We start from the raw sequence: 15,886 nt of genomic DNA, 5'->3' as shown, positions 1-15,886 counted from the left end.
TTCCCCAATGTGAACAATGGGGAAAGGAAAACAAAATATATTTTCTGAACTGAAATCTTGAAAATTAAGTCTGCTTTTAAACTCACCGCAGTCCTATTCGAGAAAGCCACTGCTTAAAATGTGCATATAAAAGACAAACAATGACGACTGTGCAGTAATGTGAAAAAAGTTTAACGGTATTATATTCATTACAATGAATACCAAGGAGTACAGGTGAAATTGTGTGTATTGTCAAAAGGTCAGAAGTGTTCACCAGAATGATTGCGGTCAAATTCCAAAGCATATTGCGGTTTTATCTTCGATTTGTAGTATTTTAGATGTGCACTGAGACATTGCCACAAGAGTAAATGAAAGCTTTCAGTCTGGATCCCCGGAAGGTTATAGTGACCAGAGCTTAGAATGAATAAAAGAATGAAGGGTGCTGCCACATGCAATCTACAGTAGGACTCAACTATATATAGCAAACAGCATGGGGGAGGAGGAAAACTGATGACTGTGTGTGTGTGGTACTAACATGTGTACACATGTGCATGAGAGTATCGCCGTAAAAGACAGACATGCATCTTGTTTATAACCCCAGTGTATGCATACATGCATGTCTGCATGCAGAATGTGCACGTCTGCTTGCGAACTGATTTCTGAATATTTCACTTGTGCGTGTCATTTGTGCATGTGTCATACTCACGTGATGACCAGTGAGGTGGAGAAGAGCAGCGTTCCCAGGAGGCCACGCCGGCAGTCTGCATTCTTCCTCTGGCGTTGGTGCATCTCACCACCACAGTTGTCACAGCAGCGGCACATGCAGAAGAAGAGCCCGGCTATTGGCATCAGAATGGTAAAGAGCAGGCCCACTGCTGCACAAACTAGGAAGCCTATCTCGTAGTAGATGGCCTGGGGTCGGGGGAGAGGAGTGAAAGGGAAAAAGAAAATGAGATGCAGAAAGATGGACAAATTATTTATGAATAATAACAACAAAGGGAGGTGAGTCAGTAAATGAAGAGATGAGGATTGGTTTGGTAGAAGAAGGAGAGGGTGAATGTTTAGGAGTGAGGGAGATAATGAGGAGAAAAGGATAAATTAATAGCAGAAAACACAAAAAGATGGAAGGACGCACACAAGGAATACAAGGATAAAATGATGAACAAATCTAAAAATATCTGGTAGAATCCCACCGCTGCGAGTTCTCTCTAGTTGTCCAAACAGGATTTGCAGATGAACAAAGACATTGCGTAACACTACTCACTGCAGGAGAATCCTCTCTTTGTTAAATACAGCAAGCTAATTCAATAATTCAACTTCCTGACTGCATTTTTACACAAAACAAATGGCAAGACTAAAACAAAAAATGAGTAGGATGAAGGTTTTTGTCCCTGCACACTACAGTGCAAACTGAAAGTGAAAGGGGAAAATGTGTTGAGACTGTTGCAGAAAGCAATCGTTGGACATTGTTTTTGCAAACATTTTAACCCAACAGCAAAATGCACTGGCAGGATAGCAACAGATGAAGTATGATGGGAAAATACTCAAAGGAGCTTCCCCTCTACAGTAGCCCTGTGGTACAGTTCTTCCCACTATAACGAAGCAAAAAGACAGCATTTCTGATGAAAAACCTGCTTCAATAGAAATGGATTGCAACGCAGTTAACACACTAAAGGGCTTCTTAGGAACGACTTCCTAATCTTTCTTCTTTCAAGAAAAATCAGGCCCCAGAGTGAGATCATTATACCTGTTTCAGTGGAGCTCTGCATTCATTGAAAATAAGGTATATGCCTAAGACCATTATAATTTATTTAAGTTTAGGGAGTCAAACCATGAAGCAGGTGAAATCATTTGTTGGCAGTGGATGATTCTTATAACTTTCAGGATTCAGGAGAGGATTTTAGTAAGTAATGGTGAGGTGAAGTTCTAAAACAAATAAACAAGAATAATTAAACTTAGGTGGCTAAAACTGAAATTTTACTGTGAAAATTTGTAGCCGGTAATCAGAAAATGTAACCATTTCCTCCGCCTAGCTAAAACTGACAAATGTAATGTCTCGATGCATGCTCAATCAGTCAGGTAAGTAAATCCCAAAAGGTTGATTCTGTTCATCTGGACGTAGCGTTTTCAGTGGGAGAAACGATTCGTCACTCATCCAAGTCACTTCTTCAGTTTCATAAAACAACCTTAAAAACTTCATGAAGATTCTAACAAATGTGTCCATCTTTATTAGACTGAAATACTCCTCTTATATTAACTTCATTAACTTCTTAGCATAAGACAACACAACAAGAAGTTTTAAGTTCTGCACCTGAAAGAAACAAAACACAGACCTGGTTTAAATTTGTCTCTGCGTTGCTCTGTTTGTGGTGCTCCTGCTACATTTGAATTGCTCCCAGGAAGTCCTGCTCTGACCACTTGCAGGTGCACAAATTTTATACCACAGAGGTCAAACTTGAGCTCTGTGGCAAAGCCTGCGGCCTCCAAGCACAACAAAGCACTCTCATCAGTAGCATCATATCAAGAGTGCAAGCAGGAGCATGCAGATACTTTTTAAATATATTTTTAATATATTTATGGGTCTATATGTGGTGAATTCATCCCCTAGGGTCAGACTGTCAAAACTGTGAGAAGGCACATTCTCCTTCACCACTCAGTATTTTCCCCGAGTCAGTTCCTGCAACTTTAAAATGAAATGCATGTTAAAGGATCGCTGTTGTGACACAGTGGAGGAGATTTTGCATTCGCTGTAGCAGTGCACCTCCACAGCACAAGGGCAAGCCTGGAGACGGTGCTTTCTATTACTGTATTTACTGGAATTAGAACCCTTTCAACATCACCTATGAAATCTGCACATCATTTGTCAATGACAGCCTAAATAATCCTTAACTTTCAATATTCAAAATGACAAGCTTCTTTAGCAAATTCCTTCTCATATACTGAGAGAGTTAAAATGCTGCTGTTGGCAGCTTCTCACTTGCTCTTCTTGTCATGTGCCACAGTGCTCCTACTTAATCTGCCCCTACCTAAACTGCACGCAGCATAGGCTCTGGAAATTGTCAAAATTAAATAGGGGATTGGTAATTCCCACACCATATGTAACTTGTCACAATGATGTTCAATAGCTTCTCGTTATGAAAGGATCAAAGCAGCACTGCTATCACTGCTTTGAATAGAGGAACTGCTCTCCCAGCTGATTTGTACTAATCTTAATCGCCCTCACAAGTCAGTGACCTGCCTCCTTCAGGGACTCCTTCATTGGCTTTTGGCTAAAAGGTAGGGTAGAAATAGATTCTGAATAAGACTGAGAGGAACAGTCTTCTGGTTCATTTTTAAATCTTTATGCAAACATGGAAAACTCGAGTAAAGATAATAACCCACAATCCTGTCGCTAATGTTTGGAGGAGTGAAGGCTCCAGCTGTGTGACTACATTTCTAAGACGTCGAAAAAGTCTCTTAATCACTTTCTTTGTGACCTTAAAAATATGGACTGCAGAGTCCAAAGAGAAAAAGGGAAATCAGAGATTCTGAAAATGCTGTGAGGCAAAAACTAAAGGAAAGACTGTGTGTCTGCGTGCACATATGTGTATGTGTATCATCTAAAGGCACTAATGTCAGCACAGTTGTTGAGGACACTGTGCAAACTGTAGTGCTTGCATTGTCATTCTCCTTCTGGGCTCTGCTTGTTATTGGGTGAATCTTCAGCAAAAAAAAAAAAGGTCAAAAATGTGCCGTTTTTTTTCCACCGCCACTCTGAAAGGGCCTCCAGCTCTTACTATTTTGGGACTATAGCTTTGTCTTGGCAAGTGCCCAAAAGAAGAAGGTGACCTTCCAATAAGAACAAACAGGATGATGGGTTGGCAGCATGTCTGAAGAGTGAAGATGTGAATTTCTTTAACATGAAACAGATTTAATGCCAGCAGCAGCCTCGAGGCATGCTGAAGTGTCCTCAAGCGAGAAGCTGTTTCCTTGATTCATTAACAGTTAACTTAATGCCCAATAAGAGCTCAGCCTACTTCTCTGCTCTGCTTCTTAGAGTGGATAGATCTAAAATGGCCATGTGAGGCCATATGAAGCCCCACTCACCTATTCAAATCAACACAAAGTTTAAGAAGAGCAGCCTATTTTAAGAAAGCTTTGTTTAATAGAGGGGAACTATAATAATAATGATAATAATGTATAATGTGTATGTGTTAGTCCCCATAGGGAAATTACTTCTCTGCATTTAACCCATTCACCCAGTGAAGCAGTGGGCAGCCATCAATGCAGCGCCCGGGGAGCAGTGCGTAGGGACGGTACCTTGCTCAGGGGTACCTCAGGGTAGCCGTTCAGTGGAGTCAAACCCCCGACCTTCTGATCATGGGGCAACCACTCTACCTACTGAGCTATCCCTCAGGGGCAGGGATAGCTCAGTAGGTAGAGATAAAATGAATAACTGTAGCACGGTTGAATGAAGAGGTAAAAGTGTAAGATTTGAAGAATTTTGTCAAATACATTTTTAAGTAGGTGTATAGCACCCACTAACACAGAAAATACCCTATAAAGTCATGAACATACATTTATGTATAAGTACTCTTTAACATCATATACTGGCAGGAAAACATGTAAATACACACGCTCTCAAACACACGGTTGGACTATTTAAATCCACCGTAAGCAAACTTTGGTTAAAACTAAGACTAGCGTACACACTGCCAGCTGGGATTTTGCATTAAATAATCTTTTAAAGCCTGATGATTGATTTGCTTTGCATTTGTCTATGAGGGCTATGAAAGACTGTTCTTAAAAAAATAAATATTAAAAAACGAAACAAAAACTGCAATGCATTGGGCCTGATGTGATAAGAAATTTCCCCAATATGAGGAAAAATTTATTTTACAAAATGTTCATGGTAGCAGGCATGACACTGGATAATATCATGCTGGGACAGAGTCTATTCTGCTTTGCTCTTCAAATAAAAGTTTGAAATCACCGCCTTTTACAGGCAGGCTACAAGCACAAATTCAAACCATTTAAAAGCTCTGCTGTAGAATCACAGTAAAAATCACTGTTACAGTTTGTTGAGGTGAGGTAGTCCGGCCTGTTTATGCTGATATAGAAAAGATTCTGCCTTTTTAAACCAGGGGAAATGCTGCACTTAATGCATACTACAAGTCCAGGTCCAGAGTTCTGCCACCATCAGGATCCCGAACATAATGTATGTATCTGTTGTGTTACATGTGGCTTTTACATGCTGTGTTTTTAAGTGGATGTCAAAGTAAATACAGCTGAGATGCTGACTAGTGAATACAGAGATATTCACCATGAGCACTGAACACTGTTTATGCACTGATATAATAAACACTAGTATAATATCCTTGTTAATCATTATAATAATAAAAACAAAAGGAGGAGACTACTTTGCAGTTCAAAAACATCAAATTTGAGTGACGATGCTTGGATTGATATTGCAGTAAGTGTCCCGTTTTGTGCTACATATTAGCCTCACAGTAGGTCCTCAGGAGCCAGTGGAGAACTATAGGCAATATTTTACCATAACCCCCTGTAACACAAAGTTTAAACTAGATGAAATTCAAAGTAGAATTCTCTGACAGTTAGTGTTATAAAACATTTTTTCTTTGTTTCTCTATCCAGTCATCTCTGTCACTTCCATAAAAGTGAAAAAAAAACTCTGCACGAGGATGTGCTTCAAAAAGAAAGAGGGGCTACGGTTTAGGTCAAGCTAAAGGGAAGGTTCCAAGGTAGCTGTGAGGTTGATGGGATGGCTGAGAGAAAGTTACAAGGCTGCAAAACTAATCCTGTATATTCCAATTATCAAGATGACAAAATAAACAAAATATACAAGATTAATATCTCAGCTATGATTGTGCAGCCTTGATGACTTTCATAGTGGAGAATTATGGGAAGGGGGGGGATCGGTTAGACTTTAAGTCCAGTGTGCAGACTTTACCTGAAGGGTCAGCACTATGTTCTCTGGCTGAAGGAGGCCAGATCAGATGAAGAGGGCATGCAGAAGACAAAAGGCAATGCAGCATCAAAAAAAAGAGCAAAGCCACAAAGCGAACACATGTGATGAAAGAGAACAACAAAAAGAGAAATTAAAGTCATGCATTTCCATACATAGCACACAAATAAGACTGCAAATTGCACTCTTTATTTAGCTCTCAAGCCTAAAAAAGCCTTTGGTTGTCAAACCTGTTTGCTCCGATGAGCTCAAATGATTTATCTCTCTAAATTCATAGGTTGCGCCAGAAGCAATAACCATTTTTTTCCCCTGGAATGCCGGTAAAAAGATGGCATCGCCTTGGCTAATGAAAGCTATTGACCCCTTGTTTTAGAGAAGTCACAGACTACTGCGTTTCTCAGAGCTACATTTCTAATGTAATGTATTTCATGAGTTGCTGTTTCCAATCAGTAAAAATGCAGCAAGGAGGATGAAAGGCACAGAAAAGCAATCATTTCACCACACAAACAAGCACACACTTAGTTACCTTTTGATATTCCGTCTGAATGGCTCCAAACTTGTCCTTTGCCAGTTTGACAATAAGATCTGCAGCGGCATAAAGAAAACAAACACATGAAGAGAACTTTGGTGTTTTCCTGTAATAAAAAATGACATGCATGGAGGATTCTTTTATCCAGCAGATTATATCGCACTCTCATTAAATTGTATGAATTTCTAGCATCCGCGGCAACGTTTTTAAACACATCTGCCTCTGTTACGATTTAGACATTTGATATTACCTACAGGATACAACACAAAAACATAATATGTCCCAAATTAGTCCCAAATAAATACAAAAAGTGTTCCATACTCTATACTAGTCTTAATTGAGATTTTTTTTAGAGTGGTACACACACATCTTTATAGTTCATGCTCTATATTACTGTTCAGCATATTGATTGACAGTTTGTTTATAACAGTCTTAGTATTGACACTTTACGTAGGTAGGAACTGGAGTAAACTGTAGACTCTGCACATTTTGAGAAATAATTTATGCCAGGCTGAAGAAGGAAGTTGACATTTTTGACAAGAATGTCAGGAAATCCAGAGCCTCACTGTGACACTGCAGCCTCCTCATCCCCAGCTCTTGTGCTGACAGTGTGAGGAACTTGTGTTTTATTTAGTTGTAGTCTGTCTATATGTTTGGACTCTGGATTTTGTTAATCAGCAAAACCAATAACATGTCACATTATTGATATTAAATTTGATACCAAAAATCAATCAAATTAAATGTTTTTCTCAATGAATTCTTGGCTAAAAATATGAGCGTGCAACACCCAGCTCACTTTCTATTTTACTGCGTCTTTAAATAATGAACTAATGTTAGTTATTGCTTTAGCACATGCAGCAGTGGAAATAGCAATAACAGTCAGGCTATACAAGAATTAGACATGTGGTCGATATAAAGTTAACTGAAATGGACTCATTGTCAACTTCAAAAGCAGAGTTTTTCCTTTTACCTTTCCCCAAATAATCTGAGTAACAAAATATCTCTGTACACAAATATTTGTGAAATGATCTTTTTGGATGATTGTTTTTTTCCCACTTTCATCATCAAACCATTGCAGAATCTACATAACTATAGTTCTATGAAAAGAAATGCTTCTTGGCAAGAAATCTTATCTTATTTCCGTATAAATAGTGTCACATTTATACAGGAACTATATCTGCCCCTCTGTTGGTCTTCCTTGGTCTCTTGTGTTCTGGGGGCCTCTGGATGTCTGGAGTTTTGATCTCCTCCATACCTGCTTCATGCCCTGGAGGACGGGGCAGTGGCCCCCCCACACCCTCTAGCAGATCATTACATGAGGGAACCTTTTAAGAAAACAAGCGCGTCCATGCTCACAGGTGAACACACGGGTGATCACACACACAAACTACACCCTTTTTGGCTCCTACCTCAATGCACACTGTGCTGTCGATCTTACGTGCTGCACAATAATGTTTAATATTTAGTATTTACTGTCATATTCCCATATATCATTGTGATGTTGTTTATTGTATTACTCTCGTTTTCTTCTGCTTGTTTTCTTTTTTCTTTCTCAACAGGTGATCCAGGTGATCGATACATGTATTTTTTTTCTTTTTTTTTCTTTTTTTTTTTTTTGCTTATTCTGTTTTTTGGCCTTTTCCCCCGTCCCTCTTCTCAACTGTTTTTCTTTCCCTCTTTCTTTCTCCCTTTTCTTTCCCCCAGTCAAGTCTGTCCCGCATTCAGCAAGTGAAAATAAAATAAAGAATAAAAGGTGAATCAAATGGACCATTACGGCAAAGCTGGGATGGTCAATTTGGTAAAGAAAATCCGTTGGGCATCTTTCTTCGCCTTCAGACAATAATTCTGATGGCAAAAGAGCCAAACGGGACAGGCAGAAAAAAAAAAAAAAAAAAAAAAAAAAAAAAAAAAAAAGGAACTATATCTGTGAGTATGCAGACCCATGAAAAACTTGCCGAACCTTTCGTTTAATTTACCTCTTTTATTTACAGTGTAATTCTGATGACTTTTGGTAACATTTTAAAACCCTTAATTAAAGCCGTCCATATGTATATAGAGCAATATGAGCCATTTAGATTTTGGTAAGTTTTCTTAACTACATGATTAATAATGGATTGGATTTATATAGCGCTTTTCAAGGCACCCAAAGCGCTTTACAATGCCACTATTCATTCACTCTCGCATTCACACACTGGTGGAGGCAGCTACAGTTGTAGCCACAGCTGCCCTGGGGCAGACTGACAGAAGCGAGGCTGCCATATCACGCCATCGGCCCCTCTGGCCAACACCAGTAGGCGGTAGGTAAAGTGTCTTGCCCAAGGACACAACAACCAGGACAGAGAGCCCAGGGGTGACCTTCTGGTTACAAATGCGCTTCCCAACCCCCTGAGCCACGGTCGCCCACAGACACGTTACAGATTACTTGGTATCGTGTGTATTTTGTATACATATATACATGAAACGTATAATGTTTTGGGTTTTTTTACACTTCAACTAATAAAAACAGAGATTGTAACAGGAAATTTGGAAATTTATAACAGATACAACTAACAATCTCAAACATGACTTTCACATATGGAAATACATTCAGGACCAGAATTTCTGACCACACTTTGCTCTGTTATACTTCTTTAAAGTTGTGATAGCAGTGTAAGTATGTAGATATTTGTGTTTCTGTCTGTGTGTATGGTACTGTTCATTTAATTGGTAACTGTTTTGCTATTTAGTAGAGCCTATAAATTACAGTCAGACAGAATTTAAATATGAAATCTTTAAAGAGATTTAGAAAAGAAAATGTTGTCCACCTTCTTAAAACTCTGAGGAAGGATATGTGTTATCTTCCAAAGGTAGCCAGGAAAGGAAATGAAAAGGCACCGTTTGTTACAAGAATGGATATGGGGTATTTCCTGATACAGCTGAGTAGCTAAGATAATTAGGTGTTTTTCCAGCAACAGTGATGCATCAGTAGTAGTTTCAAGGTAGACAGATCACATAGCTCACTGTGTAAATGTTAACTAATCAGTAACATTGCACACCTTTAGGAAGAGTAAGAGTAGTAAAAAGAATATACAGGGGGAAAACAAAACAGTTTGCTTTGCATTTTGGCTCCAGGCCCTTTCCACGCAAGATTTATCTTTGTTGTCCACTGAAGAATAGCAGCTTTGTGACACGTATCTAAAGATTCATGTCTTTTTGTTTTGTTCTTAAGAAACTTAAAGTGGTAAAAGTTAAACAATGGTAGACCTGTAGTGACCTTAACAAGAGATAAAACTGTCCTCAAGTGGACCCTTTCCACTATGGATGAAGCTAATTAAATACAGTACAGTTGTATTCAATGTTAGAAAAGGAATTTCCTGGGTACATCCTAAACAATTATATCTCCTGTCAAACAGAGCATCTTGGCGTCATCTTTTTTATCTACACCTGGAGCTGGCTGTGACTCATCATGCAATGATGACAGAGACAGCAAGGCTTCTTGGAGGCAAAGGGTTTCCAAAAATAATGATGTCAAAGCCACAGCTTGAGTTTTCTTCTGCAATGCAGTGAATACAAAAAATATCTTCTGGAATTGTTGAGAATAATTATTTTTCATTCTAACAACAGATTGTTAGACATCATGTGCTTGCGTCTTGTTCACAGACAGATTGGTATTAATGAGAAGCTGCTTTATAATAATCTTTAAACCATATATTATGGCTGTTCAGGAACAGGTTATGTCCAATTTACAGTTAATTATGATGAACATGAATTTGACAATGGGCTTCTTTTTTCACATTCATCTGTCTGGTATACCTACAGGCGTCTGCTGGCTTTTGTATTTGATGCCTTGCAGCAGCAATTACTGTAACTACTGTAATTGAAAAGCTGAGCTTTGTGATATACTTTGTCTGAATTTTTTTCCACCACATTTGGGAAACATAATTCTCTATTATAGGTCGATCGTGTCAGTGTTTCCAGCTTTCAGGGTAGTTCCTGCACCCCTGCCAGTCACTATTGTGCATTTTGAGCCGAGGTGTAAAATAATCCAGCCTTCTGGAGGAAAACAAGAACAGTGAGCCAAGCCCGGCTATTATCTTTCCTTGTGGTTATGCACATTTGAAAGAAGCTACTGACCTTTTTATAAGGCGTGTTCCCTTTTATTCAGAGAGGATGAAACCTGTAATGTTATCATTTCAGGTAATAAATTTCTCCAAAACAAGTTTTGTGAGGCCTGTACAGTTTGCTAACATGTAACAGCACAAGAAGCGAAACTTCACTTTCGTTGACTTCAGTCAAAAAGTTGAAATTAAGTGGAAAAAGTGCAAATTATAATAGCAATATTTAATTTTGACTTACATTTTATATCTCAGCATTTGTAAACAGTTAAACAGTTATTCAACTTAATAGCTGGAGATGGTCTTCTGATTAAATTAGGACTGCTACTACATCCATAAATGTTTTAGTTTCCTATTAAAAAGCGACAAAAAAAATTAGAATATAGTTCACAAAATTATCATCATGCTGCATTTGACAAGGCAAGAAACTAATATCTAATATAGTGTACAATGATTATCTTTAACACTGAATACTGACAAATCCAATGAATAATACTGATCATCTCATTACAATGCAATATTCTGATAGGTCCTGGCATTCAGGTGGATCTTTTGACATGCACCATCCACCTAAACATTGTTCTAAACAAATCCCTACTCACCAAAGGAAATGCTCAGGATTTGGCCAAGAAACACAACAAATGATCTATGCTTTAAAATCCTTTCCAATCTGACATTCACATGCTCAAGTCCCACCCCGCTACTCACAAGACTCGAAGAACGTGCTGTATAAATCCAAGTGCCTGACATCACAGGACACACTTTAAGCTCCAGTGTTTTTACCCCTTTGGGTCAGAGCTGTTTAGGAAGCATGAGGGAGACCTCCACAAGATCAGAAAGATGTTGTGGTTGATTGGTGTACGAGTGTGACGAGCAAAATGAATGAATGAAAAGCAGATTCTGTTATTACTATTGCCAATAAATGAATTGATGAATGAAAATGGGAGCGATTTTCAACCATAAGGAGTAAAAGAATGTCTGCAGACTAGAGGAATAGAACACAAAGAAAGGAGAAAGATCAAAGACGGCAGGATCACAACGGAGAGAAATAAGAGGTGAAAGAAAAGCAACAGGGAGAGAGTGCTGGACTGAATCCATCTTCGGCAGTGAGAGGCATCTAATTCTATGTGAACGAAAACCTCACTTAATTCTAGTTTCAACTCACGTTCCCTCTCCTCTCAACCCTCCTGCTGGTACTTGTCATTTATTAAACACATACATATATTAGCCAGGATTCTTTGGCCTTTAACCCCACTAACCTCCTTGTCATATAAACTGTGGCTTCAGCAATTTAAACGAATTGTTCATGGATTTTGAACTGCTTACCCTACAAAAATGTGTTACAGTAATGAATGCTATTAAAAAAAAAAAGTAAATGCCAGCAGTTGAAGCTCCGTCAGTATCTTCTGAACTGGAAACAAAAATCAAAGTACAGTTTTTCCAAAAGATGTAATGAGGCTTTGCAGGGAGCTCAAGATAAGCAGAACCTGGCAAGATAAATGTTTCATCACTTTGACTAGAAGTGAGTCACCCGCCCAGAGGACTCCAGCAGGTCTCTATCATGGTTCCTCTGCTCAGACTTGAAATGGGAGAGGAAGAAGATTTCTGGACAGCAATGAACAGTGGGGTTTTTCAACCTACTGTGCTTGCTTGGACTCAGAATTTTGATCTCACTAGGGTGGAAAAGTGAATTATTCAGCCAAAGTATATCCTATGGCTTTCTAGCGTAATTTTATAAAATTGTTTTAAAGAGTATTCTTACCTTGTGAAGCATGGATATGTTTATTGAACAGCTCTCTGTGAGCTTGACAACAGGGAGTCAAAATAAATCTAATCGCAACACATCTAACCTTAGTTCTCCTGGTCTTTAAGCCAGCATGAAATGCATAAAAAAGTTTCAGTGTTACCAGCTCAGATCCACTTTACTTCAATTTGACATGTTTTATAATTTGCTTTTTTGTGTTTTATCAATCAAAATTCAATACATGCATTTTAAAGGGTCAAAACAGACAATAAAACATCTTAAAATACACCATCCATCTGTTATTGGCCTACACTAAATTAAATGTTTGCTTTGAGAATTTGTGTTTTTTACAGTTCCATTAATTTTGCCACCAAAATGTACTGATTTAATCAATAAAAATAGGCCGGTTAATACATAATAAAAAGAGTGTTGTGACAGATGCCAAGCACAATACTTCCAACTGTAAACAATGTATCATCCATAGCTCTTTACTATAAGAGCTTGCGTTTCATTGGTTAATTAGAGTAATACATAAGAAAAGCAAATTAGATGTGTGACTGGTAATCCTCTCAGGAACCTCTCCAGAGTTCCTGAGAAAAACACAACAAGAAAAACAAAAACAAAAAGGCGATTAGACCCATGGATTAAATGATCTGACAGGAGTGTTCAAACCTAAACATTTAATGACTGAATATAATAAACCCCAAGTTCTGCTGTGCATCGATTGTTTGTAGGGATTTAGGGCAGTTTCAGATTTAAGGCTCCAGTGTTGGTGAATAGTATTAAGGCACACTCGTATTTTCACCATATGCTGTATTCCAGTTATGTAATTAAGAACACAAAAAGCACTTATAAATGGCTTTGGTTTAATTTTAAAAACAGCTGAGCTTACAACACACACACACACACACACACACACACACACACACACACACACACACACACACACAAATGTTGTAGTTGTCCTTCTTTGCCACAGTGATTAAAGTAGGCTGCCTATATATGCCATAAAAAGTCTGTTGTCTTCATCTTGACTAATGTCTGTTTCCTTCTTCCAATTTGTTATCCGTGTAAGTTAAAACTGTGTCAAATTCTTCATGTCAGTGTTTTTGTGGCGGATTTATCCTATGAGGTCCATCATCAGTGATCACCACAACCCTTCTTCTAACGTCAAGGTCAGGGGTGTCAAATTCCAGTCCTCCAGGGCCAGTATCCTGCTTGTTTTTAAGATATCCCTGCCCTACCTGCTGCTGATTACCTGGATCAGGTGTGCTTTGCCAATAAGAAGCTACAAAGCCAGGTTAGTTGGAAAACAAGCAGGACAGCGGCCCTCGATGCCTAGAGTTCAACACCTGTGGTCTAGGTAATCAGATTACATAATTTCTGTTCATTATTATATTATTATCTCAAGTCTTGACAAACCTGGAATAAAGAAAATAATCGTGTAACTGAAACACAAGGAAAAAGAAAGGTGTACTGTTTACTTTTCTCCAGAATATGCAGTTAGCATAAGGTTAATGCTACACTTACCATTTATGATGGCTTGGACCTCAGAGGGTTAACAGTTTTGATACCAGGACAGTAAAATATCATGCCATCCACAATAACATGGTATAAATTGATACACGATTAAAGAAAATGTCATCTTGCAGTATCAACACAACATCTGGTAATGTTTTAGTGTCTAAACAGACTTATGCTATAGCATTATACTATAATATTGCTGCTGCTGGCACCTTTTGGCAATAGATTTACACTTCGAATCATGTAGTCTGTTAGTAACGGTAGCAGCTAACTGGATAACAACGATGGGTAGTACCCTTCATTTCCTTACAGTCACAAATGCTGCTATTTGATCAAGATCCCCAACTATGAATTTATAAAATCTTAGTGTTTAGAATTAAAATCATATCCTGTGAAGGTCACTTTAATACAGAGACAAAGATCTTTCTTCCAGCCTCCTATCAAATAAAATCTGCATTTATTAATTCAGGCTTCCTGTGAAACCTCATTTACTATGTTGGTCGTATCATGTGATGACAAACATTAAAAAAAAAGAAACAATTACTGTTTCATATAAGAGTATACATATTAATATAATTGATTGATATATGTCTGTGATCACAACATTCATATTCAGTTTTGTCACTTATCAAATGTTTTTTCCACCAACAGTAGTTTTTACAGTGTTATGAAAACAACCAGCCTTTCTGTTACGAGACTGTCTGTGTAACCAATAGGACATCCTGTGCCTGTTATTGAAGCAGAGCTGTTGAAATGACTGACCTTTGTAAACGCTGCGCTGAGGCTCAAACAGCATCAGCTATTCAGGACTATCATTTAACACAGTCTTTGAAAAACCAATAACCTTTTTCCTGTGTGGAACTGGAGCCTTTTTGCTCAAATAAAAGACACAAAACAGAGGTCCAATTGACCATGAAGCTGCCTGTTGGGGGTAGAAGCTACACAGGACTTTCCCGCTATAAAAATGAAAAGAAAATGCTGCAACCACACTCAAGTTTCACCAATTCAGTGCTCAATCGTCACACATTCATCAACTATGGCAATTATGTTGTTTATTAATGATATAACCTTGTCAGAGTTGTAAATGTCAATCTGATGTCTTGTACTATGCACAAATCTTTAGTTACTGCTCGTTTCTTTATACACTGCTTCAAAGGAATTAGACTTTTTTTTTAAATACATTTTTAAGTAGTCCCGAATGATTGAAAAACTTTCAGAAAGGTTGAAGAACAAAGTTTTAGTTTGGAGATTGACTACTTTTTCACTCAGTGTCAGTTCAGTCCTTGGACCTGACCATTTTCAGAAGAGTCGGTTTTTTGTTAAGCCACTTAACACTGATCTATGAATCATTCAAGCATAAAAAGAGATCTAACGTCTTAAGGCACTTAAGAAATAAACCAATGTTGTGTCTACATGTAACAGACAAAAAAGCGATTCTAAATTATATCATTAGGGACTTTGGTGTCTAATGGTAACTGTATGATAAATGATGACATTTTTGTAGTTTATTACCCAATTATATATACTAAGACATAATGAAAAGGGTTTTCCACAGATTTATCTGTCTAGAAATTGAAATCAAATGCAGAAACTGGACTTTAAATGGAGCAAATCTCAACAAATAAGACAAAAACCCTGGCACACACACATGTTCACTGCCTGTTCAATGCTGTTAATGCTGCTGGGTTTCAGAATTTAGGCTTATTTTACATACAGACTTATTTTAAGTGGTTCCGCAAAAAAGCATAAGCTGAACTGCTAAAATGCAAAAGCTGAAAGTGTGAAAGAAGAAGAGAAAGACATCTAAGTGTAACAAAAGGATCTGAAACAAACCAAGACAGATGGACAAAGAAAAACAGCAGAGCAAGAGTGTCAGAGGCAAGCGGAGAGAATACTTAAAGGAGCGGTGAACATATCATGGAGAGATGGTAAAAATGCACGAGGTGGTAAGATGGGAAGAATTATAGTTTACCTAGATTGTAAAGTATTACTGCTTTTGTCACTGCATATACAATAGAGTACAGAGTATTTACTGTTGGCGCAAAAGATGG

At 38.1% G+C, this 15,886-nt stretch overlaps 1 protein-coding gene across 11 annotated transcripts in view; it reads right to left on the bottom strand.

The window, feature by feature from the left end:
- Positions 1-15,886, bottom strand: part of prom1a (prominin 1a) — an 89,473-nt gene that overhangs the window by 48,102 nt on the left and 25,485 nt on the right. For 8 of the 11 annotated variants that reach the window (XM_087846702.1, XM_087846652.1, XM_087846630.1 and 5 more), the window contains exons 2-4: positions 6,471-6,529; positions 5,930-5,956; positions 686-891 (exon numbers count right to left, since the gene is read on the bottom strand). In XM_087846702.1, the coding sequence (XP_087702828.1) occupies positions 686-891; positions 5,930-5,956; positions 6,471-6,529 (292 nt within the window). The remainder of the gene's footprint in view (positions 1-685; positions 892-5,929; positions 5,957-6,470; positions 6,530-15,886) is intronic. The other 3 variants (XM_087846678.1, XM_087846686.1, XM_087846695.1) reach the window with 1 other exon arrangement.

Source organism: Neolamprologus brichardi, chromosome 2 (assembly GCF_056152115.1).
Source record: "Neolamprologus brichardi isolate AB-2024 chromosome 2, ASM5615211v1, whole genome shotgun sequence".
Lineage (NCBI taxonomy): Eukaryota > Metazoa > Chordata > Actinopteri > Cichliformes > Cichlidae > Neolamprologus > Neolamprologus brichardi.
The sequence above is the reverse complement of the archived record's forward strand: the minus strand, read 5'-3'. Positions and strand labels throughout refer to the sequence as shown.